The sequence below is a fragment of the Syngnathus typhle genome, linkage group LG5 (assembly GCF_033458585.1).
Source record: "Syngnathus typhle isolate RoL2023-S1 ecotype Sweden linkage group LG5, RoL_Styp_1.0, whole genome shotgun sequence".
Taxonomy (NCBI): domain Eukaryota; kingdom Metazoa; phylum Chordata; class Actinopteri; order Syngnathiformes; family Syngnathidae; genus Syngnathus; species Syngnathus typhle.
Window position 1 is genome coordinate 11,792,351 of NC_083742.1, and position 25,996 is coordinate 11,818,346.

Consider the following 25,996-nt stretch of genomic DNA (forward strand, 5'->3'; position numbering starts at 1 on the left):
AAAAAAAGGTTACCAAATAAAATGATGTAACCTATCGTGATCGTAGTTTAAAAAAAAAAAAAAAAGTGGATATGAGCATAAAAGCCTAACAGCAATAAGCCCAACAACTCCCTCAAGTTTTATCCGCATTTCTCCCAAATGTGCAAAATGGTGTGACAGCATTTAAATACATGATTGACATGATGGTTACATTGTACAGCTTTAATTTAGTGAGACAGCCACAGAGCTTTGGTTATTCACATTTAAAAATAATGAATTGAATGTTGGCAATCCTCAAGGTTGACTTCTTTTTGTACTCACAGCTTGTCAAAGATGTTCATAGAACTATGGCAAAAGAAAAAGAATTTCTGATATGAAATCCTGAATTTGCATTACATCAGACAGACAGCATGATTGCTCATTACGTTCCCAAAGATCAATGAAGGGAATGATGAGGTGGTTAACATCTCAACGTTATTTTGGAAGATAGCTTATTATGTACCAGTACATCATTTTTGTTGTTGTTGTAAAAAATAATAAACAGCTCAAAGGAACAACGCACTCAGAAAGTTATTCTGATGTTGGCTGAAGATTGTGAAAAGCCAAGCTCTCATCACTTTTCATTTCAATCACTCATTCAAGCTCACAATTCCTCACGCATCAATTTCATCACTTTATCTCAACTTCAGGGAGAAACAGCTTTCGTGAATTCATCATGAAAGCCCGTGGCATCTAAAACAAATAAACGGTGTAGTAAACAACTACAATTATTAACACTTACGGAACAACGCTTTCTGACGGGAATTAAACAGGTTGTCAATAAACATTGTACCAGGCGGATTTAAAAAAAAAAAAAAAAAAAAAAAAAATGCAGATGGATACCATACCATTTTTCAGTACATACCACCATGGTATGTGAATTGGAGGTTGCTCTCCTCCTCTTATCTGCCTTGTCCCAAAAACCGTGTGCCTCTCTGGTCTCAAACGTAAGGCACTTGTTTCTCCCAACCAAATCAGAGGTGATATGATGGCTTCTCTTGTCAGATACAGCAATATGACTTTCACTGTCAAAGTAGTTTGACAAACAATGTGGCAAACAAGTGAATGCTTTATATACCTTTTTTGTGTCCACAATCTGTACAACCCTCCACGGCGCTACGTGGCGATAAATGAGGGGAGGCCGGAGTACCAGCGTGCGTGTCAGCTTATGGGCTCCCCTGCTCGAACTTTCTCTGCGGTGTGCAAATCCCGGCAGGGTCGGGATTGAACAGGGGTGGCAGGAGACTGCCACTCCATGCTGTGATCTGGCTCCGGGGACAGTGAGAGAAGCAGTAGTGTTCCTGCATCTGAAGAGCAAGCGGAGCACAGGTCCTCAGAGGAGATATCCAGGCTGTCCAACTTGGCCAGCGAGTTGGACCGTTTGAGCCTGGATGACACAGTGAGGCCCGCCAGACGCATCCGTGTCTCGATCTCCTGCGCCCGCTGACGGACCAGGCCGGGCTTTCCTCTCACGCTGCGCAGACTGTCAGTGCTGGAGCTGCGCGTCAGTGTGGCGCCGTGAGGCGAGGAGGTGGGGGTGAGCATACCTGACCCCACCCCCCCCAACAAGGCTTCATTGGTGAGGGGAACAACCAGAGGCTCCAACCTTACTTGGCACGATGTAGATGATTTCGTCAAGTCTATTGGAAAGACAGCGAAGTCTTCCTCTTCCTCCTTGTGCTGAAAGTTCTTGGACATGTGCAAAGGTTTAAGAGAATGCAGGCTCTCTTGGGTCAAACCCGAAAGTCTCTCGAGTCTCTCTGCGTGGCGCCGCACCACACCTGACCTCTGCAACGTCACAAAGGTCTCCGTCTGCTGAGTCGGGTGGCAAGCCACGGCGGGTGTATCTTTGTGCAACTCCACGGCCACAGGCTCCGGGAGAACCTCCGAAGAGCCTACAGATGGCCTACTATCAAGCTCTATGTTGACATGCAACACATCGCCACAGTCCTGCACCCCGACAACATGAAGGGAGTCAGCTGGCTGCGGCAGTACATCGGGGAGCGCTGCAGAAACAGATGAAGCGCTGTTGGCACAGTCGGACAGAGACGGGGTGGAACACTCAAGGTCGTCCGGAGATAGCAGGGATGGAGTGTTTGAGACGTCAAGAGGCTGGAGTTTAAGGCAAGGATCTGAAACCGAGGTTAGAGAAATGTGCTTCCGCTTGGAATTCAAATCCCTCCGTGAAAATAAAGACACATCGGCTGCAAGAGTGGCAGCTGTTCCCTAAAAAGAAAAAAAGAAAAGAAAAATATGTGTGTGCAGGACTGTGTGTGGGGGGGACATATTCAAAGCCTCATTTTCATGTTTCCAAATACAAACTCACATTGATGTTCTGGTAAGAGGTAAAACGGTTGTTATTGTTGGAATTATCGTTCAGGGTTGCCAGGTCCATGCCATTGCTGTCGGCTTCCGCTTCCACCTCTACATCCTGCGTTTCCTCAGCTCCTCCGCCTCCATCCCCACCCCCTCCGTCATCTGGCTGCATCAGGACCTCCATGTCCGCCTCCTCCTTTTGCACATCTTCCTCATCCTCTTCCTCCACTGTGCTAAACTCCAGTCGCAGACGCAGCTCCTCCAGGGGCTCCGGGCCACGGTTGGAGGTCTGGGCTGCGGTGCCCTCCGCTGTAGAGCCAAAAGGCGGAAGACCCAGACCCTCCCGGCCATCAAATGCCTCATCATCCAGCAGAGCGTCTCGCTCAACATCTTCAATCTCAATGAAGACTTTCTCCATGCCGAGAAGAGGGGGGCCACGCACGGGGGTTGAGGGCTCACTGTCCAGCGCAGAATCGGACAGCCTCCGGAAATAATAGTTGTTGTAGGCAGGGTCGATCTCCAGGGCCACTTTTCGGCAAGGGGAGGGGCATGCTGCGCCTCTATCGGGCAGCGCATCTTCACAGCAGGGAGACATTGCTGGCTCTGGGGTCAGGTGATCTCCCTCTTCCTCACCAGAGCACTGGGATGAGACCTGCTGGCCCTCGGTCATCTCGCAGTCTGCGTCGGGTTGCCACAGTTTGTTGTGACGCTGTTTGCTGAACGGAGAACCAAAGAACAAGTCAGTGCGCACAGAGGATGTTTATGCAACAATGTGCACATACCTCGCATCAAGGATGCCCTCATACTCTGCCAGCTGTCTCATGAAACTTGGGTTCGGTCGCGTGATGCTTCTCTTTTCCTTGACAAAGTTGTACGCCTTCTCTAGCGACCAGCCGTACTCTTTCATGGCGTACGCAATGACTGTGGAGGCAGATCGGCTGACACCCATCTTACAGTGAACAAGACACTTGGAGTAGTTCTTCCTGGTGAGTAGAAGGTTAAAGTCATCAGTTAACATTTTGGGAAGGCACATTAGACACTACTCTCGGAAAAGCTTGGGATATTTGGCTAACGAGTGTCATTCTGGGACCCGCCGCAAAGGCAACGTAAGCCGAATAAAGTTAGTGAATAGCGACTGACAGACGAGCTGATGATATAAATGGGTCAAAATTGTTTTTCTGCTCCATCACGACTCACTTTGCTTTAACAATGAAGTTGTACGTATCATTCCAGTGAGCCAGCAGGTCGGTGGCCTCTTGGTCATACACGCGTATGTTGTGATAATGGAACGTGCCTGGAAAAAAGTTGTCTATCTCTCGGGTAACATTGAGGATATAGCCCACCCTGAGGAAGAGAGATAAAGGTCATTCCTTCTTGCTCGGATTACAATTTTGCAAGTGTGTGTGAGCTCATCACAGCTATTGTACAATATCAAATAAATCACCCCGTCTCTTGCAGTTCTTCCAAATTTGACGCATTCCATTCGGAGCCCTTCAAAGAAAGAATAAATACAGAGGTGAGGCGAAGTATATTTTCATTATCCTTCCAGACAGTTTGTCGAGTCAAGAGAAGCAGCTCTACCAGGTACACGTGGTCAAAGATGAGTGTGGCTTTGTCCATCTGGCCCAAAATCAACAGCATCTCATTGTCGATGAACTCTTTGAATTCCTTCAGGTTGCAGCTCATGTGCTGCTCCAACTCAGTGCGGATCTGACAAAATAGTAATATTATGTACACAAAAACATGACAGTGTGCATATATGAAGTAAGAACACACTTGGTTTTCGAAATAATAAAAAGAATAAATATGCCCATCAACCCAGTTATAAGGAAGCAGAAATATGAACGTAAACAACAAATGGAATCAGGTGCCCCATGTCAGTCAGAGTTACCTGTTTGCACGTGACGTTCTCAAGATCCTGGCATGTCATGATGCTTCGGAGTTTTGCTCTGATAAGGCACTCTGTTCTTTCTCTCTCTGAAGGCCTATCAAGGAAAAAGTTTGTTCACAATCTGACACACAAGAGATAACACAATTGCAAAAATCATATACACTTTCAACACTAAGGTTGAAGAGAATCATCTTACATAACGTTCACATTTTTATGTAATTTATGAAGACTGACTTGTCGACAAACATAGTAGGCGAGTCTGGGCGTGTGGATTCCAAGTCCTTCATGGTGTTCCATTCGTTGATACAACTCTGCTCTGAAGCGATGCAGCTTTCATAGTAGCCCATCCAAGTGAGAGCCATGCCCCCGGGGAAATAGTTGTACCTACGGGACACCTCGCAGGCCTTGTGGAGCACCTGGAGAGCTGACCTATGAAAGCAGGGAAGCGATTTTCATCCAAACCAGCTAAACAGTCACACAAATGCGCCGTTTTACATTCCAGCTCGAGTAATGTGCACAACGCTGTTATTTCCAGCAGGTGGCGTACTGCTGTGTACAGTAAGACAAAAAAAAAAGCCTTTGTGGTGCAGATTGGCTGTGTGTTTAGCACATGCCATCGGGAGATTTGTTGTGCTGTGTGTGTGTCATGAAAGAAGACCGCACAATACGAGACACTCCGGAGGATTACTCACCACATAGCCTGCACTGACACCGGTTTAAAGACATGAGTCCGCCCCGCCGTAGTCACAGTGAAGCCCCTGCGGTGAAAACAAAACAGATGGTCACTCTACCAGCTGGAATGCCATAAACTGTTGTTTGCGGTGTTGATATGAAGGCAAATGTGACTGTGGCACTCACCCATCTCCATCCAGATGGATTTTACTGTCACTCCACAGAGGTAGCACCATGCCAATCGAACAGCTTTTGCTGGCAGGAATACGAAAACACGAGTGTAATATTGTCAAATGAGCAAAGCAAAACAAAAAGCAGCCCCCCCACATACACACAGAACAATGAGAGTGTTATTCATACTAGCACATTCTACAGCTGTCTTCTCACCAGTCTTTGTTAGTAAAGTCGATTCCCAGTAGGATGTTCTCCTCTGTGTCCTGCCGTCCACTGGTGTATACAACCACCATGTATCGCACACGATCTAACCATGCACTCTCCAGCCGCACGGCCTAGTCAGGGACACACAATGTACATTCATTGAAAAAAAAAAAAAAAAATGCTGCAGTTGTATTCATGCTCATGGCAAGGACGTTTTCTACTCAAACTATGTAGGGCTGCCACGCCAAATGACATCCAATGGGCAGTCTAACCAGTATGTGTTTGTTTCATACTTCCGAGACTCCTTCTAACTAACGCACGGCATGGAAACATTTGGTCACACTCTTTAAACCATGCTGCTCAAACCTGCTCTCACAACTGATAATTACAAAGAACAAGCGGAGTACGTATATTTAGCACACAATAAATGACAACCATTTGACTGTGCCAGGTAAGACACTAACTGGATGTGTGTGTATGCTTTTGGTTAGTAGCGTGACTACACTTACAGTGTATCTGGGGTGGCAAAATGCTTCACTTTTTCCACATTTTGTTAGGTTACAACTTGCATCGACAAAGTATTTAACAAGTCTCGTTCAAGTCGTTTTTTTTTTTTAAATTTATTTTAAAATAAATGTTGATTATTTTAACACTACACTATGCAACACTATTTTTAACATGAACACTCATTAAGGGGTGCTGTGTGTAGTATGTTGAGGAAAACCTTTTTTCCCTTCAATTTTGGAAAAAGGGCTGTAACATCACAAACAACCTGTGTAAAAGGGGAAGTCCTGGGAATATTTTTCTGATGCTCTAGATTAGGGGTGTCCAAACTACGGCCCGCGGGCCAGCTGCGGCCCGCGGTCCAGTTTTTATTGGCCCGCAGCAAATTCTGAAAACATAATTGAATGTGGCCTGCACAACAGCTTGAGCACTTCTCAGTTTTCACACTAGATGGAGCCCGCCACACAAAGCGCTTGATTTGACGTCACACTAGACCCCCCCACCCCGGGAGAGAAGCGAACGCGCTGCGCTTGACGTCCGATTAGCAACCCAGAAGAGAAGGGAACGCGCAGCGTTGGACGTCCCACTAGCAACACCCGCCCCCCCGGGAGAGAACCGACAAAAAATATTGGCCCCCGGGCCCCTTCAAGTTACTAAATATGGCCCTCGTTGCAAAAAGTTTGGACACCCCTACTCTAGATGTTGTTTCTCACCAGTTTGATCCGGTCCTCTGAGCGAAGAATGTTTATCATCACTTGGAGGTGTTGTGGTAAGTCCCCTGTTACAGAGCATTGACAACAGTTGTCTCAGACAGTGAGTGATTCAATTTAAAGGTCAAAGAATTCCAATGGGTGTAAATGGTCCCATACTTCCAAACAACACCCTATTATTTTCTACAGATGTTTTGATTCTTGAATTGGTTTCCCGTTTTAACATGAACAAAAGAACGAGAGATATCAGTTGAACTGGATTGTGAAACTGAGTGTGCAGGACCAACTGCGATGACAGACAACTGTTGATAGGAAGCCAGCGTCGTTGGAATATGTTGACAGACCAAGTGTTTCAGCAAGACAGGTGTTAATTACAACCTTTAGCATAAAACAGAACGTACAAGACTGTTTGGTCACGTACATTGCAGCTTGACGTCATTTCTTGCCTCAGGCATTAACAAAAGCCTGATCAAAATGTGTCAGGCCGTAAAGGTAATGTAAGCAGATAATTCCACTGATTATGTATTATTTCCAATTAGTTTAAAGGAACGTTTCAGACGAATTAAATGAGTCCAAGGCTGACCAGCTTGGCAAGTCTGACAAAAAGACTCTTTGGAAAGCAAATATAAAAAAAAACAAATGCAAAAAGAAAAAAAAAGCAGAACGACCGTCAGGTGTTTGTTGTAGTTCTCACCTGCATGCTTGTGGTGAGGATGAACTCTTTGGCCCTGCTGAGAGCTCCCTTGCTGCAGGAAGAGCGCAGCACCCTTCACCATAAAGAAGCTCTCACTCAGGCTGCAAAACACAAAAGAGACAGGTGACATCAGTAAATGCGACAGATGAAAATGTATTCTTTTTTTTCTGCCTTTTAAAGAAAAGGCCCAGTGAGACTAGGACACGAGTCACTTAAAAAGAGGGTTCAGTTCACTTAATGTCTCGTAAAAACATTTTGAACATAACTCATGGTTCTCTGCTGGTGGTGAAATAACATCTCAACTCAGTGAATACAACAACCCTGTTTACTTGTTCTCTCTTCACGTTGACCTCAATGTAGTCCAACCTCAAATGACAATTACAATTTCCAAGCTTCATTCTAACCAATTAACAGCTCACACCTGCCTATAAAATCTGACAACAACAAAAAGTGAAACGATTCCTCCAGGCTGACTTCAGTCGTTCCATTTCTTTGAAAATCAATGTGAGCACATTCATCCTTGAACGTGGCGGATGGCGGGCGCCTGCCTTCTTGCACGTAAACTATGACATCATTAGGAAATTTCAAAACTGTTGAATGACGGGTACACACCGTATTTCAGGCAATTGCAAAAGACTATGAAAATAAAAATGTATTCCTTATATCCTGCTGAATAGGAGTCATTCATTTCAGAAAAAGACCGTTACTAAAACAAACTTAGTGTGGCGACTGCTTTCTATGAAAAGCCACCGAGAGGCTTGAGCGGGCTCGTAACTGTATGACGCGACCAGGTTCAAACAAATCCCTGCTGCTCCATTGGTGTTCTAAAATGGTACAATACATTTAAAAAAATTACAAAAAATTAATAATAGTGTACCTGGTAATTTGACAAAGTATCGACCCCTATGTCCCAGTAAACAGGTGTCAATTTTTTTTTTAAATCTGTGAATATATCTACCAATTACTAGAAATATTAATACTATTTAAAGCCAAATACACATTTATGTCCTTACACTAAGAACACAAAGACATTGACTTTCTCTCAATCTCTCTGTCACACAACCAGAAATCTGTACAGCAGTGTAGTGTCTAAAAAATCCAGAAGAGCAAGCTGGCAGCAAACAGACCTATTTGACAGGAACAATGAACTTCCTTTTGTTAGCCTCACAATACATTCCCTCCGCCCTAACCACCATGGAAAAAAGGTTCCACAGAAACAAAGCATGTGGGTAGACTTTTCAAATGACCGCTTTTGTTACACTGTGGTGTATTTAGTTTTCATTTGTTGGATATGAGATTTATCCACGTCAGAGAGGGTCTCGGGCTGTAATAATAATATGAGCCAGAACAGCCGGAGCAGAAAGAAAGACAAGCAAATGCTTGCTGTTCAGTATGGTGGACAAATTCCAGCTGCTCGTTTCGACGGCAAACTCAACACAAAGGTCACAGGACTTAGCTTCAGGTCATTCGCAAACTTTCATTAAAATAACTGTGTATAGAGTAGCAAAGAAAACAGCGGACTATGAGAAAATGCTTCACAGATTCCAAAGTGCTCATCCCTTTCCAACGGCGTAACCCAAAGTTGATTTTTTTTTCTGAAGATCTGCGATACAGTGACCGAATTATTAAATTTACAGGTCTGGACAGAATGACATTGTTTAACAATATTGACTAATGAATTCAATTTGAAGGGCGGGAATGACATTTAAGTGACCGCGTGTTCTGAGTAGTTTTGCTGTTGTTAGAAATAGAAAATGTTAGTTCCCAAGCTTAAGAGCCTTAACTTCACTCACAGGTGCCGCACCTCACTATGGGTCGACATGGCATTCTCCACAAAATAAGGCAGCTTCATCACAGCCTCATGAAAGGCTTCTATAAACAGAAGCATCCTGTTGGATCCACAAGCCACTTCCTCTTCGCCAGCCTTCAGAAAAAAAGAGCCATGAGGCGGTGCCGGTTCCGAGTCTTGACTCGATCGCTCTATGAGTGACGGACTGACAAGACCGCCTCGACTAATCCACTCTGCTCGGTGTTGTTTAAGATTCCACTCCTTCTGGAGCTCCCTCCCTTCCCTGAGTGTCTGTGTGTGGCTCGCAGACTGGATGAACATGCTGCAGTCTCCACCAAACACAACCGTGCTTATGTAGTCTGTCTATGCTGGCTCACAAGTGTGGCAAAAGCAAATCATGACATTTTCTTGCTGCAGAAAGCAGTTCTGCTGTTACCAGATGTATTTTTTGTATCCGTAAGCTGAAAATAAGTGGTTTCGTCTGTCATTATAATTGGCACTGTAAATGGCACGCATTTGATTTCAACTTGTTTTACCAGTACTACAAAAAAAAGTCCACCTACAGGATCTTGTTTTGATGTTCGTAAAGTTTGACGAAGAAGAACCTGTCATAGTGCTTTCTGGGGAACTTTCTTGGGCCAAAAACGCAGCGAGAACTGGCAACCTGTGAGAGGTGGCAAAAGCTCTCAAATCTCATATGTTGCTATCGTGTTTCTCTTCAGGTGTTTACCAATGTTTGCCACAAACTTACATACACTAAAAACAAACCATATTTAAAAAAATGAAGAAAAAAAAACAACAACCAAATATTGTTTTCACAAATCAGAACAATTCTTGGGTGTATCAACAATCTGTCAATGATCAAAAATACACCAAGATTGAATAATTCTAGCACACTATATAATTTGTCTTGCTGAAATAATTACCAGCAGTAACTGCCCACTTTGACTTATTTCAATGGGAGAAAACAACTTGAATACACAGATAAAAGGAGTTACGAGCTTAGTCACAAATATGTCAATGTATCGCTTTACAGTACGCCTGTAGAATGCAAGTCCATTTAATATGGAATCATCCAATAGAAGCTACATTCACTTGTGATTTCCACACATGTCTAAACACAACGGTATGTCAGAAATGTGTACAATCTTGAAGCTAGACACGACTTGTCTCATGCAGAGTTAGATCACTATGCACAGTTAGGGTCAGTGCAGAGGTGTTGCAAAACATTTTGAGGCCCGGAGTAATTTTACAAGACAATTCTCCATTACTTACGTAACGATACTAGTTTTATTTGCAAAATTAAAAAAATATATACAATCTTCTCAGTATATATATTTTGTACTTATCAACATTATACAAGCCAGTGCAAACTTTGAGAACATGCAGGAAGACATAAGAGCAGTTATATGGCTCAGATGTAAAAGGATGGCGTGCTCTGGTGACTGCGAACTGGAGAAGTCAAAAGGAAGAGATCGACTTCTATGAGTCACACACACACAAAAAAAAACATTTCAGAAACAGGTTTATTGGGCAGATAAAAATAGAAACAGGTCTGTTACCACAACAATCCTCCAAACTCCCAAAATATCGTGGCCATTCCATGTTGAAAACTCTTTTGTCACAATGTCCACATTTTCTATTGCCTTAATTTTAAAGGGTTAGGGCATGTTTACATTTTACAGAATAATATGTCTTTGTGAAAGGTTAAGCTTTTCAACCCTTTGCCAAAATGACACCTTTGAACCAAATTCTCCTGAGGAAAAAAAAAACCATTTAGAAATGTCTTCAATTTGACACTAATTACATCTTGGCTGATGCCAACTCTCATGTTGCCATTGTAAGAAAATTGTAAAACAAGACCGTGTATGAGCACACAGGGTTGCAGAAATATCCTGCCTTCGTCTGGTTTTGTGTAACATGCAAAGGCGGACAAATACAGACATCTATTTCATGGTGAGGTGTAAGTGACTTGAGACACATCTTACCTTTGATTCATACGCCGCTCATCTTCACTCCCAAATTCCTGAAATAGAGCAAGGAGAATATCTTAATTACATTGCGCAATTTTAAATGGTATATAATGCGGACAAGCTCAAACATACGGCATACATAAAGATATTAGACAATCAATCGTTATTTTGGGGCCAAGGAGTTACAATTCGATGCTATCGGGGTTCCTGTATTGTGCCATGATGCTTAACTACTACCAGGTAAATTGCTTTATTATTAGACGATACTGTGAGTAAATGTGGATCGTTTTCAAAACTAAAACCAAATGTTTGCTGATGTCCTATGTTGAAAGAAAACAAAAACTCAATCAGTCTGCTTTCATGGAGAATGCCAAAAACCTGAAAATATTTACTGTTGAGAAACTGAAATTCGAAAGATTTGTACACATTTAAATTAAACGTCTCTGAATGATTTAATTATCAAAATATTTATCGATTAATGTAATAACCGATTCATCATTGCACCATTAGTATGATTACACAATGTGGTTAACGTGATAGTGTGCAAGTTTATCTGTTTGAGTGGCAGATGTGGGTGGTATATGCAGATGGGAAGGGTATGTTTATTTCTGATCAATCATTATGCAGTTATCCCATTTCATTTCCCGTCCGATGCTCTTGGAGTGTAAATCGGGTGAACTAATCTTAAAATACAAGCTACTGAACATTAGCATCTGTTACATTTCTGTTCTTTTCCTGCAGTAGTACTCCACCACTGCACCCACCCCTCATAGAGTCGATGACATCATAGCTGCTGCAGCAGTTTTTACTGGCAGGCTGCGCCAACAAATACTGATGCCTTTTTCAATTAGCAAAACTAAATATAAAAGTAGGGACTACTGCACAAATGTGAACAGCTACTGTGTAGTAAGAAAGTCATGCATGCTTACATTGTGCTATTTGGCCAAGGTTATTTCAACACCACTTTTTGTGGATTTAAGATAGCTGTGGCCAGAAAAAGAAGAAATGTCATTTTGATCAAAATGCTAATTATTATTTATCCTATGAATGATAAATGAGTATGATACAACACAAAGCATGAAGTGAAAGGCCTACTTCAACAATTTTGACATTTTGATTGCAGTAGGGGTGCACAATACTAGTGAGAGATTTTGGTCCGTGTTGCCTTTCATTAGTTGAGTGATCAAATTTGAAAATACACCCCAATACGAGGCAGTGCATTTAGACATTTTTAGTTCGGATCGTTGCTAAACTTGGTAGTTAGCGCCCCCATCAGTAGTAAAGAAGAAGGTAACAAATCTGTTCAATTTGAAATGGGAAGTTGCTGTCATTGTGAACCAAACATTAATTCCAAGTGAACCGCCTCCCCCCCAAAACGACAAAATAACACCGCTATGAGGGGTGAAAGTCTTTTTAATCGACAAGTCCCAACAGAGCCGTCCAACGATCTGTTTCTGAAATCTAAGCAGCAATATGACCATCCAAGCCATCAAATAAAACAAGAACGTCTCACAAGCTCTAACAGAGAATGAAGGACAACTTCAATAGAAGCGCATGGATGCAGTCTGTGTTCCTCGAGTGTTTAATCAAATTAAATTAAAACGTCATTTTCACTGCTAGCCAAGCACGTCCCGACCAAGCTACCGTTAACTGCATTGCTTAGGCACCCAGCGCAAGCTAATCTTTGTTATCGTGATATCCCTGACCACGTAAGCAAATGTAATGGAAGCACTGGTTTGTTTGCCACTTCATTGGGCTAAAAAGCAACGAACGGCCGCTCGTTAAGTCTTCCGGCAAAAGGCCCTTCCTCCGGCACCATTTCCCCTCGTTAGCATCTTCCCATAAACACCACAACACCCTGGAGCATTCGTTTATTTTTAAATGATAATCTTAATATTATTATGATGACTATTATTATTATTATCCTTATGATTACCATTTCCATCATCATTATGATTGTGATTATTTTTATTATTATACATCCATAACACTCCTCCACGGAGAGAACAGACCTCGCCCGCAGTGGTGGTCGCGGTGCTGGCGGTGGACGCGGCGCTGGGGGTCGGGGACCGCTGCAGAGTCACTAACGCCATGGCTGGAAGCAGAAGATGCACCGGCGGCCGTTGTGGCCTGGTGAAGCTGCCTCCTTGTGCTAGCTAGCTGCCCGGCTAACGATCCGCCTGGCGCAAACTGAATGAACAGATGGACGGAAGACGGAGGGGCGGTAGAGAGTGCCTCCACCGACCTCACGTCATGACACTTTCCATTGATTGGTACAGTAGTGTCGTACAGCGTACACTACTTGCTGTCATCGTTTGCGCGGATGATTCAAATGCAACATTCAGAAGATGGAAAGGGAAAAGAGCATCAAAATGAATTGTGTTCAGAATACACGCACACTTCGTACAGTACTCACGTGACTTGAATACTCGAGTATTGTGGACTTGATCAAGTTAGTACTGGTATCTGTCTGGAAAAAAAGTGGCATCGAACATCTCAAGTTAAAAAAACACTACTTGGATACACTGTTGTCATCATATTTTGTTTTATTATAACCAAATGATTTATTTCCCCTCGTAAATTGTCATGTTTGGATTTTAAAAAAAGTAAAATTGTTTCGTAACTCAAAAAAACATGAATACAAACTTTTGTACTAAATTCCATACCAAAGCCATCCTTTCTCTATATTACAGCTATTTTCTTTCTTTTTTTTTCTTTTTTACAAAAAAGTGTACAAAATGAATTCTTCACATCGATTATAAAACAGATTTTAAGTAGAATGTGTATTATGTTCACTTTGATGTGTTTACCCGCTTAGGAAACAAACAAACAAACAAACAAACAAACAAACAAACAAACAAACAAACAAACAAGCAAACAAACAAACAAACAAACAAACAAACACAACAATTTTTGAACAAAAATAAAACTGAAATCCATACCATGACATTAATCATTCACGAATACCAACGTCAGTGATAGACTCCGCCCCTCGCACAAGTGACATCTGATACACTTATTTGTGTTTTCACTCACATCGTGTGTGTTGATCGGCTTCTACATTGACGGTACAGTAACTTTCTTCGACACTAACACTGACTCAACGCGTTTCGCGACCACGTGTGTATTTTTGTAAGCTGAGGTGAAGAGCGACGTTTGCAGAAATGCTCAATTTAGCCCTTGGGAATGTATAATAATTCCAACACAGACGGTTTAAACCTAAACTCTGCCCCTTCTGTGCAGTGCTTGTACAGTACATGCTATTGTGGTTGACTACAAACTTTACAATTTGATTTACACTTGGATATTCCACTGTGTCGGAAATAGATGTGTGGATTATCCATTTTGTGTTCTGTTATTCCAGATATGCGTGTGGCTGTAATAGGTGCTGGAGTCATCGGTCTGTCCACAGCTCAGAGCATTTATGAGCAGTATCATTCCATCGTCAATCCGCTGATCATTGAGGTGTATGCAGACCGCTTCACCCCACTGACCACCAGTGATGGAGCGGCTGGTTTATGGCAACCTTATTTCAATGACAAGGGCAATCTTCAGGAGAGGTACTCATTTTCTTTTTGACTCCTCTTGAAAATGTTCTAGTTTCGATGCTACATTCTTCTTACCTTTAGGGAATGGTGTAAACAGACCTTTGACTACTTGGTGAGCTGTCTCCGTTCACCAGAGTGTGTAAAAATGGGTGTTTTCCTCCAATCTGGTTACAACCTCTGCATAGGACCAAAACCAGTGAGTAAAACTTCACATTTCACTTAGAAAAAAATAACTCAGAAACCAAAGTTTGGGCGTTATTTTGATTTATACTTTTAAGTGAAATGGAATATCTAGTCACATGCGTGTCTGATAGTCCATGTAACTTTAATAAATGATGAATATTGTCAGCAACAGTCATGAAATAATAACTGAGATTTTATGAAGGCACTTAAAACCGCAAGCAGAAAGTCTTCAAAGATCATCGTAATAGACAACTACGTATCTAGTCACAAAGTTTTTGTGAGCAGGAACCAACATTTAAAGACATAGTCCTGGGCTTCAGAAAACTCACAGAGCGAGAGCTGAAGATGTTTCCTGGCTACAGGTAGAATCCGACACATCCTGCTGTGTGAACACAAAGCACAGTCATCATTTATAATTATGCTGGTCCAATGAAATCGTGAAACCTTTGTCCCATAGTAATGTTTTACTGCACGACTGAGTTAATTTCTAACACACCTATTTCTTTTCAATTGCCCGATACCTTTTTTTCAAATTTTCTTTTCTTTTTTTAGTCATGGCTGGTTCAACACTGCTCTCATGTTGGAAGGTAAAACATACCTACCTTGGCTAATGGACTGGTGAGTTCTTGCACAAATGCACACAAATATGGTCTCAATATTTCAGTTCATACTACTTAGCTTAGTGTCTTAATCCATGAGCCAGTTTGATCTGCACAGTTTAAAAAAATATATATATATATAAAATATTACCTGGTTGTTGTAATCTGAATTGAACCAGGCAAAGGTCATTTTAAGACTATTTCGTAAGCCATTAAACCATGAATGGAGAATGTGTATTCCATATTGTATTACTTTGCCCCTTGTATGTAGAACGGAATCATCATAACAAAGCCAAGTAGATAAGGGAATCAAATAACTCTATTGTTAACCAGTGACCGGTTTTGACAGTAGTATCATCTGCGCAAGGTGGGACAAGAAAGCAGTTAAGATTAATAAAAATAGAACCGTTGCATTTTTTTTTTCTTTTATGATTCAGCCCAGCAAGCTGTCTGCTCGTGAAGTCTGTGAAAGCACTTTACATAGTCAAACCACACTATGGTAAATCAGGTCCGGCTTGCGTAGCAGAAACGAAAACATCATAATGAGCACATGTTCTGTATTAATTTCAAATTTGGTGTCCTCCTCAGGTTGGCAAAACGGGGTGTGAAGTTTTACCAAAAGAAAATAGGCTCATTTACAGAGGTTAGCTTTTTAAACACTAGCTGCACTCACAATCGTTGAGATTATTATATATATTGTAAAAATAAAATCTGAATTTCTAATGATACTGTGAATCAGGATCATCATTTCATTAATAGATGTCACTTTCAACTGAACATTTATACGTTTAGTTGAATGTGAAAATGTTCAGCAAATATGTACTTTTGTTTTGTGTGTGTGTTTTTTCATAAAATAATTCTTCTTCCCCATTTGTAGCTGCAAAAACATGGTGCCGATGTGATAATAAACTGTACTGGGGTGAGATCCGGAGACATCCAACCTGACTCTGAGCTCCAGCCAGCCCGGGGACAGATCATAAAGGTTAGGCGGAGGGTCACTCTTTGGGGTAGAGTTAAAAAAGGTAATTACTTCTTCATATTCCTATTTTCTAGGTGGAAGCCCCATGGTTGAAGCATTGGATTTTGACCCACACTGAGGGCGTTTACAACTCACCATATATCATACCAGGGTAACACAAGTGACCTGACGCTGACAATTTCTCAGGACTCCAAAGTCACTTTTCTGTATTCCTGGTAATGGTGGAGCTGGGATTTGTTCGATTGTCCCTTTACGACAGGACTCCCACCACAAATGTTATTTTGCTGGAGATGTGTTCATTTGCACCAGACAGAATCGATTAGATGCGAGACTGCAGCAACTACAATTAACTTTTAACACAAAGGGATGTGGACAGCGAGACTTAAAAAGTAGCATTTTTATTTTACACGTACTGTATATTTTAAACACGCTAGAAGTGGTTGCAACGTTGTGTTAATCATTCTGCTGTCTTGTTGCCAGAGTGCTGCTTTCTCTTCTCTCTTTTCACAAGTACGTACGTGTCTGCAGGAGTCGGTTTGTGGTAGTTGGCGGGGTGTTCCAGTTAGGAAACTGGAATGAAAGTAATGATACTGCTGACCATAAGAACATGTGGGAAAAGGCTTGCCAACTTGAGCCAAGTCTAAAGGTCAGGTATTACAATTCTTAACATGTACAATGTGCACCTAGAAGAAGTAAAACTAGGACATCTCAGACGTCGTTGCAAACACGACTAACACACAGTTACCCTGGAACAGAAAAGCGCCTTCCCAAAATTGTTCCCACAAAATTGGAAGCATACAAAAGGTCTTAGATGAGAAAAAACAGGGGGGAGGGGGGGTATACATTAACCTACTTTCTGCTAAGGCAGATAAAAAAAAATCATGCACTGTGACCTTGCATTGTCTGTGTTATTGTTTTCTTGCCACAGCACGCTAAGATAGTGGATGACTGGACCGGCCTCAGGCCAGCTCGAAATAAAGTCAGACTGGAGAGAGAGACCATACTGTGTGGTACCACTGCGGTCGAGGTGATTCATTCAAAACATCTGATTAGAATTCCAGATATAAACACTGGTCTTCAGCATCTGAGTTACTGTGATTTTCCTGTAGGTGATTCACAACTATGGCCATGGAGGTTTTGGATTGACCATTTGCAGAGGTTGTGCACAGGAAGCAGCCAGGCTTTTCGGTCAAATTTTGGAACAAAAGGGAGCGGGACCAAAAGCTCACTTGTGAATTACTTTTTAGCATTTGGGACTTAATTGTAATTAAATCCAAACCTAATAATGTCTTTATAGTAAGGGACAATTTTTATTCACTCATATATATATAAAAAAATTAAGATTAACAAATTAACTTTCACTCAAATACAAATATGCCTTAAATATAGGTTGCAAAATCCCTGTAACAAATAATGACATCAAATTGTATCTTTTACAAAGATTATTTACTATCATGATGTGGTACATTTACCTTTTTTGTGTGTTGACAAGAATAAGTGTACATTAAATCTTAATACTGATTCAATTAAATAAAATTTCAAATAAAATGCAAAAATACATCCATCTTTTATTTGAACTTGTCATACTTCATCACCTTTTTCCAAAGAAACGGAACGAGAGCTGATGAATTATTTAGAGGTATACATTAAGTTTAATGACTGTGTTGAGACTGAAGTAAACATTACTATAGATGCAGTGTAGTGTTTAGAATCTAATGAGAACCAAATTGTCACATTATAGGTATCGTATTGTAATCGCAGAATTTCAATATTTTTCATCAGACTGATTAGGCATTGTAGGATCTGATGGAAAATATATAAAATAATTCGGTACTTGAATCCAATCATGTATTTTTAGGCAAATGCAATTGAGTCATATTTCATAAATATTGCAGATGACACACACACACACACACACACACACACGGCACATACTAAATATTTTGATGAATGTACTGTCAACATATCTCACCAATGTCAAAAATGATCATGGCATAAATTAATATTGCTACTGGAATTGACTTCTCCATTTTTTCTTTTAAATTGGCGTTTGCGCTTGGGTCATTATGATACACATACTAATTAGTTGGCTATTTTCTCTATCCTGCAGTGAATGAAAAAAATAAATTGTACAGACGCCTAGTACAATTGAAGTAAATGTTTTCCAGGTAAATAATATATGTGTATTTTTTTAAGGCTTTTTTTTAGTTGTAATATTTGAAGTAAGTGTTTATATTTTCCCACGTCTTAGACCAGTGATTCCCAACATTTTGACTTGCGTACCCCCAAACCTTTTTGTCATACCATGAGTTTTCCCCTCACTCGTGTTGACGATTCTCCAAAATGTAACACAAACTATCATTAAATGAAAAAAACAATTTGTTTAACGTCATATTTCTTTCTTAACTCTAATTAAACATAAAAATAAATATATTGCCTTGAAAATAAGTAAAATACATTTTACATAGATTACTGCATTTAAATATACCTCATTTACCACAAAGAAATGGAGATCATTGAACAGTTCCCCTTTAAAGAATAATATTCAGACCTACTGTAGCAGTTTTACTTTCTTTTCATCAGTCATCAAAGCTTCAATGTGTCACTCGAGTTGATACGTGGCCGTTGTAATTTTGGCGCAGGAAATCATTAAACGCTCCCATGTACCTCCTGAAATAAACTCCCGTACCCCTATGGGTTCGCCTACCCCTGGCCTACACTGACTTATGACTGTAGCGCGTTTCACCTTTTCACTTGCATTGCACAACAAGATTCAGACACCCCCCCAACTTCTTCTTGATTTCACTCATTCACTGGTCAACGTGAATGCCATGGATTTCAACCATTCTGTTGGAAGCATACAGTAGCAAAACGAATGGTGGATGAAGAGTTAAGTGCAGTGACATGATATTTTGTGTCGTCTTCCTCTCTGAAGTCATGTTTGTGCCTAGAATGTAGATGGGACTTGTGATTCACACAAAAAGCTGCTGCAGCTTTTTTGTCCTTCGCGCTTCACCGTTATCTCAAACGTTGCTCAGCCCTGAGAGCCGGAGGTGGAATGAGGGATTGGCCCTGAGTTTTGTGAGGAAGAAGCTCGACCCATCATTTCCTGGCCCCACTGGCGGTGGCTGGATTCCTGCAGGCCTCGTCCCGTTGTTTCAATTGGCAGTGCGCAAGATGCGATGGCGGCGAGGAGACAGCAGCAGCAGTACACCGAGAGAGCCAAATACACAGATGACTCCAACAGCACCTGCAAGAGAAACCATGAGTCACTTTGCATTCCACTTTGTTAGTTAAGTGCCAAATGTACCTGTGCAACAAAAGGTGTGATGAGGGCACCAACTCGAGCCATCCCACTGCTTGTTCCCAAACCCAAAGCCCTGGTTGCAGTTGGATACACCTGTAGAACATAAAAGACTGTGAAGGTCCTACTAAGTCTCTTTCTCTATGACTGCTGTCTTGATTTCATTCAAAATACATCTATTCACCGCAGCGTCTCTGTGAATACTAACCTCTGGAGTATATACGTAAGCAACCTGAAATCCTCCAGCAATGAAAGCTCTGGCAATAAAAATCAGCACTGTCATGGAAACTCTGCAACAAAACGAGAAGCCACGCCGGCTTTATGACAATGACTTAACTTGATTAAAAACAGGACAATATCGAGAACAAGGTTCTCCTTTTACCTCCCCACACAACCATAGAGTGGAATGATGCACATAGAGAAAACAAAAAAACACAAGGCCATGGTCTTCCTTCTTCCTAAGCGATCGATCGCCCACAAAGTCACCAACAGTCCTGTGGAACAGGAACCCGTAAAGTCAAGATGAAAAATCAGAGGTACATTGTAGGTGCTCAATTTTACTATCTTTCAATGTGTGATCTATTAAAAAAATAATCTAGAAAAATATGTACAATTTTAGTCCGTTTCAATTTTACCCGGAAATTCTGATAAGGTTGTCCACAAAAGGTCTTTGTAGTCATCGCTGTTCAAGTATTTACACTCCAAGTTGCATCTACTCTCCATTTTATTACCTTTGCGATCTAGGGGGAAAAACACAACACAGGTTAGAATTCTAGTTTGGATCAGTTCAAGTGTCAGTGGTTTTATGCTAACTCCCCAAGAACTGAAAATAACAACAAAAAATAATCGTATATAGCGCAGTAACTCACTTCCGCATGCCCCTCCCTCCTGAAAGAGTTCTGTGGTGAGCAACACAAGGCCGTAATATGAGAAGGCGTTTGCAAACCTGAAGACAAGAGACACAACAATCTGAATATGAAGCTAAATACGTATAATAGAAAGAATGGAATGACATTTTTCTTTCCTTCGTTTACCAAATAAACCACAGAAGGACTGTTGTCCAGCGGAATTGTGATGAGAACAAGTCCCGAAACTTTCCACGATCCTCCTGATTAAAAAAAAACTGAAATCAAGAGACTGACAACAATCACAAGTCATAGTGCAAAAAAAAAGCTGAATTAGATTTGGAGCGCTGCAGAAAGTGATATACTTGTTTGGCTGCAATGAGTTTTCCCAGCGGCATGGGTACTCCATTCTCCATGGCAATCCGCTTCAAAGTTGCCAGAGCTTTTTCTTGATTCCCCGTCAACACATCGTATCGAGCACTTTCAGGTAGCCACTGCCGCCCAAGTGAAGAAATTCATCAATCAACAAAGCTTCTTAACGAACATGTATGATTTAAATGAGACGCATCTGACACTTTGGTGACAGAAATTTGAGTAGACTTTAGACCAGGTAAAACTAGGTCTAAGTTGTGGTCCAGGTGGTGTAACACAATTTTGAAAGTCTCTGTGCCTACTCCTAAATTTACACTCACAAAACAAAAGATGGCAAAGATGAAAAGAGGGATGGTAGAGAGGCCGAGAAGCCAGCGCCAGCCCAGAGAAGGCATCACTAGTATTGCAAGAAGGACCTCAAACACCGTGCCCAGAGCCCAGAATATCTGTTGGGATGAAATAACCACCACAGAATAAAACATCCAGCTGCAAATGATCTGTACTGGACAGATGAAGAGAGATGAGCTTGACAGTACAAACCTCAATAAGCAATATACACGTTGCTCTGGACTTCATGGGAAGAAATTCAGCATAGAGTGTGACCCTAAGAAATAGAAAACACACACTGCTAATTTGAAGTCTTGCTCTGTAGGTCGTACAAAACGGATGGACGAGGGATACGCACGACTGCGGGGCTCCACCGATGCCAAAGCCAACCAGAGCACGGAGGAAGAGGATCCAAGCATAGATGGGTGCAAAAGCACTCATAATACCATAGAACATTGTCCACAACACACTCATTGTCAGACCCTGTGTATAAAACGCAAAAATAAAATAACAGTACATATATCAACATTTTGGCAAAAGCTTGATGTTTGCATTCAAAGTACTGTGAAAATTAATGCTTGCTCAGTGGCACCTCAACAGTTATCATGAACCTGTTTAGCAAACACTTAAATTGTTTAACTAAATAAATTTAAAATTAAATAAATTGAAATAAACAGGTGAATTAGTTTTTATCCACAGACCTGACTCCCTCCTATTCTAAAGAGTAAGCCCTTACAGATGAGCTACTACCACCCCCATTTTGGTCGAAAAACGTATTTAATCCGCTTCAACAAAAGAAAACAACCGTAAACACGGAGCTCCTCAAGAAAACAAGCCAGTCAAAAGGGCTTAGAATGAAGCTATCAAGCTATCAGCAACCCGTCAACACAAACAATATTCATCATCGTCATTTTCACTCATGAATAAGTGCCACAGAAAACGTACTAACCGTCTTCCTTCCGTATTTGTCAGCTATGTTTCCCCAAAGAGAGGAGCTGATCATCATTCCAATAAACACCGCCTGTGGTAATTGAAGAAACATATGGGTCGAAAACTTCATTTATTTCAGTAGAGCAATTCAAAAAGGGAAACTCACATACTATGAACTGTATACTCACTACAGAGATTTACTTTGATGCATCAAATTCAAGATTTCAAGAAATTATATCACCCCCGAAATAAACAAATAGATGAATGAATGAATGAATAAATAAATAATATTTACCGATGTAAGAAATGCCACCTCCAGACTTGGAAGTCTCCATTCACAGTGAAGCTGTGGAGCTAAGATGCTTAGAATCATCATCTCCATTGCGTCTGCCATCTAAACACAATAATCAGGATTTCAATGACAAAATATATCAAATATAACACTGTACATAAATATGTAATTCAGAGGTGTAAGGAAATCCTCACCCAGGACAGACCAGTGAGGATGGAAAGCTTCCACTGGAAGGTTCCAAAGCCAATTGCCTCCACGGCATCCTCAACCATAAATGTGTCTAAAGGAAAGTTAAATAGCTTGTAAATATAAAGTGGGAACACAATACATCTTGCTTATAAAATTCCAGAGATAAAATCCAATGGCGTCCCATCATACTGCCTACCATCAGTTGGGTTGGCAAACTCCCGAGGGACAAGAGCTCCATCTGCAAGGGCCAAGGGCTCCACCTCTTTTGGCTCTGCCACTCGCACTGCTGCAAAAGGCTCTCGACTTTCACCATCTTCCTCCGAGCGCGTGCTCTCACCCGTGTGACGGAAGCGAATGACACTAAAAATGAAATATGAAATCTGTAAATCAGCCTAAACGGGGAAGCCCAGACTAGGGGAAGTCCTTATGGGGGGGGATCCCAGGCCAGCTGGGAGACAATGTCTCTCCAGCATGTCCTGGGATTCTACGCATTGGGATCTCTTCAAAATGAGTGTCAGATTTACTGGTGACCCAGTCCAGAGTGTACCCAGCCTAAGTCAGTGGGAATGAGCGAGAGACCCTTGTGAAGACAACAACGCAAAATGAATGTTGACTCAATATAAGAGTTATGTGGCTGTCATACCAGTTCCACACAACTGCATTTTGATTGAAAAACCAATATTTTTCATAACCCAATTATTATGCCATAGTGTCAATTTTTGGCAAAGACAAAGTATTAAAATCTTGTGATCGTACATAATCACTTATAAAGTATACAATGGCAGGGGGCATCAACATGCTCCCCACTGGCAATATATAAGTTCATTTCAAAATGTAAACATATACAGAGATTTACAAAGCATTGCATCTTGATATTCCTTCGCCCATTGCAATCATTGCTTTTAACGTGATTAACTTTATGTATTTGACATTACAACATTACATGATTATCATACAGCACAGAAAAGGCACACTAAAACAGTAAAAAGAAAAAAAAATCTCAAAATGAAATAACATCAATTTTATCTGCCATCACTAATCATGCAAGAATACCATTGGCATCAGCACCATGTATTTTTGCCACCTCCTTATTGTGGATTTAAGCAATTGTTATTTGAGTAAATGACACAAAAAGAGATAGTATACGCTTTATAAGATCAGAGTGGTTAGCATACCTATGACTAATTAAAACCCAGTATTACTTTCAAGTACCACTGGCGAGTAGGCTGTCATTAAGGAATCAATTAAGTGTTAAGGTAGATAAGTCATCATTGTCTAAATCAAAGCATACCGGCCTCCTACAGACAAACGACACGCCAAAACGACGACGCGGCTTCAGAATGCTACATGATTTTGACGATTTCCCCCAGCACTATCTCCTGGTAGTCTGAATGTGTTGACATCGGTTTGCATCACATGACGCTGGCGCTTTAATACAATGTGAGCTAGCTGTGTTGTGTCGCGAGCTGGCCGTACAAACAAATGACACACTGATAAATTAGATGCTAAAGAAAATGACAAATGTTTTAACTCACGGCAATTGTCTCAGCTGGAATAGATCATCGTCCATTTTGGTGTTTATATTCTGACGCTCCGTATGCCCTCATCGCCATACATGATCACGACGAGCTGCGATTTCAGCACTGAGGAGAGCGACCCACTGATGGCCAATGAGAAGCCTCGATACACAGACAGGGCAAACACTGGGCGAGTTTAAATGACAACGAAGTAGATTATAATAAATCCCTGAATATATCATTGTTTATATTTCAGGTAGGTTATATCTTTCATTTAATAGAACTTGATCACAAGAAAATGTAGGAAAAAATAATGGGAGACAAACAGTTCCTTTAAAAAAAAATATATAGTAAATTACAATCTAATACTTTAACGAGAAGACTCGATAATGAAGGTGGTCAAATATAACGTGAATTTATGGGTCGGAACTTTTTTACAGTGAACACATTGGTACGCACTTTTGTGGCTCCCCTCAAACAATGCCGATAGAGACAATAGTTCCGCAACAACAACAGCATGTTGTGGTGCGGACCAGAGAGCTCAGATAAGCTTGTCAGACAGTACCTGGGCACCGGACCAAGCGCCAGGTAAAGTATTCTCCTTGAAAGACACCACATTAAGCTCCTTATCGTTAATGGTTCACTTGGTCAAAATAGAAGCGGGTCATGACACCGCCATGCGTCGCGCTCAGCTGACAAGACAGACAAACAAGCGACCGGTTTAATGCCCTTGTTACTAATCCTTAGCGAACAAACACCTACCAGTGCAATGTATCAGAAATCTGTTAATATTGGACTTCTGTGAATTTAAGACTGCACATCACGGGAAGATAAACTCGGTGTTACTGGTAAGTTAGCACACATGCTAATGCTAGCATAATTACACATACAAATGGCTGGCTTCTTCCTGTAAACGCATGCTGGATTTATGAAATTTCCGCCAGTGGTTTGGTTGAGGCAGGAAGCAACATGCGGACTTTGTCGATGAACGATCATTACACATTTGGACATTTACGCGTCGCTTCCTCCAGCCAAGCCTGTTTTTATTTTTCAACACGGTTGCAAAGGTAAAGTCAGTGATTGCACTGTTTTGTCTGTACTTGCAGGAAAGACATTAAGGAAATGGTTTCTACAAGACGCAATTAACGACATTCACCTTACAGGGGCGTGCGAAAGGACCTTTTAAAAACTATACACTGAATCTAAGAATACAATTTAACACATAAACACACTTTATGGAATAATGTATACTAGTTCTGCGCAGTATTCCAACCAGTCCTCTCTTTGCAGCAATAAGAGCGTGCTCTCCATGTGTCTGAATAATCCTGACCAGCTCAAATAAATTGTGCTCTATTGCCTGTAATTGCTGTGCGTCGAGAGATAATTGAACTAACATTCATTATATCCTGTCTTCATTAGAACCAAGATGCTCAAAAACTGGGGTGTCATTGGTGGTGTTGCAGCAGCCATTGCAGCTGGTGCCTACGTTTTGTGGGGCCCAATCACAGAGCGAAAAAAGAGAAAGAGAGGTGAGAATTGATACACAATGCCCGCCGTGTAGTGTTCTAACAGTGAGCCGTGTTTTCGTCCAGGCATGGTTCCTGGTCTGTTGAACTTGGGCAACACTTGCTTCCTGAACTCGTTGCTTCAAGGTCTGGCAGCATGCCCGTCGTTCATCCGGTGGCTGGAAAGGTTTTCCAACTCACCCGCCATCCAGTCGCACAAAGAAAACAAATTGTCCACAACACTTCTCCAGCTTCTCAAAGGTTATAAAGCAATGTGGGAGGTGTAAAAGCAAAGCCTCCTTGACACGGGGTTACAGTTCCACATGTAGACGTGAGGGTTGTTTCTGTTTTGACAGCTCTGTCCAATAATGAGCCTGGAGATGAAGATGTGCTGGATGCAGGATCCTTGCTGGATGTTCTCGGACTGTACCGGTGGCACATCAGTTCATTTGAAGAGCAGG

The 25,996-nt window shown here is 41.4% G+C and overlaps 4 protein-coding genes across 12 annotated transcripts in view; 2 read left to right on the forward strand and 2 right to left on the reverse strand.

The window, feature by feature from the left end:
- ssh1a (slingshot protein phosphatase 1a) lies at positions 1 to 13,171 on the reverse strand. 6 transcript variants are annotated; one of them, XR_009714533.1, is made up of 15 exons: positions 8,977 to 9,421; positions 7,184 to 7,284; positions 6,493 to 6,557; positions 5,285 to 5,406; positions 5,084 to 5,152; positions 4,918 to 4,983; positions 4,460 to 4,654; positions 4,226 to 4,319; positions 3,916 to 4,044; positions 3,779 to 3,825; positions 3,532 to 3,678; positions 3,117 to 3,317; positions 2,345 to 3,050; positions 867 to 2,244; positions 1 to 711 (listed from the first exon to the last, which is right to left on the reverse strand). XR_009714533.1 is itself a non-coding variant. In XM_061279760.1 (15 exons), the coding sequence occupies exons 1-15, from the start codon at positions 13,036 to 13,038 to the stop codon at positions 1,180 to 1,182; spliced, it is 3,126 nt and encodes a 1,041-aa protein (XP_061135744.1). In that variant the 5' UTR covers positions 13,039 to 13,171; the 3' UTR covers positions 1 to 1,179. The 6 variants fall into 6 exon arrangements, 5 of the variants coding, with proteins under 5 accessions (XP_061135744.1, XP_061135743.1, XP_061135745.1 ...); XM_061279760.1 differs by lacking the exon at positions 8,977 to 9,421 and adding exons at positions 10,961 to 10,998; positions 12,958 to 13,171 and having other exon boundaries at positions 1 to 2,244; XM_061279759.1 differs by having other exon boundaries at positions 1 to 2,244.
- Positions 10,881 to 18,632, forward strand: dao.2 (D-amino-acid oxidase, tandem duplicate 2). Of its 3 annotated transcripts, none has more exons than XM_061279770.1 (11): positions 10,881 to 10,928; positions 14,310 to 14,505; positions 14,575 to 14,689; positions 14,962 to 15,038; positions 15,229 to 15,294; positions 15,864 to 15,918; positions 16,153 to 16,257; positions 16,329 to 16,405; positions 16,783 to 16,900; positions 17,183 to 17,281; positions 17,364 to 18,632. In XM_061279770.1, the coding sequence occupies exons 2-11, from the start codon at positions 14,312 to 14,314 to the stop codon at positions 17,487 to 17,489; spliced, it is 1,032 nt and encodes a 343-aa protein (XP_061135754.1). In that variant the 5' UTR covers positions 10,881 to 10,928; positions 14,310 to 14,311; the 3' UTR covers positions 17,490 to 18,632. The 3 variants fall into 3 exon arrangements, with proteins under 3 accessions (XP_061135754.1, XP_061135752.1, XP_061135753.1); XM_061279768.1 differs by lacking the exon at positions 10,881 to 10,928 and adding an exon at positions 10,935 to 11,185; XM_061279769.1 differs by lacking the exon at positions 10,881 to 10,928 and adding an exon at positions 13,918 to 14,013.
- On the reverse strand, positions 18,633 to 24,934 carry svopa (SV2 related protein a). The gene is made up of 17 exons (XM_061279765.1): positions 24,793 to 24,934; positions 24,049 to 24,216; positions 22,710 to 22,873; positions 22,519 to 22,604; positions 22,328 to 22,426; positions 22,052 to 22,123; positions 21,461 to 21,585; positions 21,316 to 21,379; positions 21,096 to 21,221; positions 20,769 to 20,897; positions 20,593 to 20,666; positions 20,428 to 20,504; positions 20,194 to 20,298; positions 19,941 to 20,052; positions 19,767 to 19,848; positions 19,565 to 19,654; positions 18,633 to 19,504 (listed from the first exon to the last, which is right to left on the reverse strand). The coding sequence occupies exons 2-17, from the start codon at positions 24,081 to 24,083 to the stop codon at positions 19,289 to 19,291; spliced, it is 1,656 nt and encodes a 551-aa protein (XP_061135749.1). The 5' UTR covers positions 24,084 to 24,216; positions 24,793 to 24,934; the 3' UTR covers positions 18,633 to 19,288.
- Positions 24,502 to 25,996, forward strand: part of usp30 (ubiquitin specific peptidase 30) — a 4,675-nt gene continuing 3,180 nt past the window's right edge. Inside the window, exons 1-4 of one of the 2 annotated variants that reach the window (XM_061279767.1) lie at positions 24,502 to 24,618; positions 25,450 to 25,559; positions 25,623 to 25,796; positions 25,892 to 25,995. In XM_061279767.1, coding sequence (XP_061135751.1) covers positions 24,548 to 24,618; positions 25,450 to 25,559; positions 25,623 to 25,796; positions 25,892 to 25,995 — 459 coding nt within the window. In that variant the 5' untranslated portion in view covers positions 24,502 to 24,547. Of the gene's footprint in view, positions 24,619 to 24,982; positions 25,098 to 25,449; positions 25,560 to 25,622; positions 25,797 to 25,891; position 25,996 lie in introns of those variants that run through there. The other variant, XM_061279766.1, reaches the window with a different exon arrangement.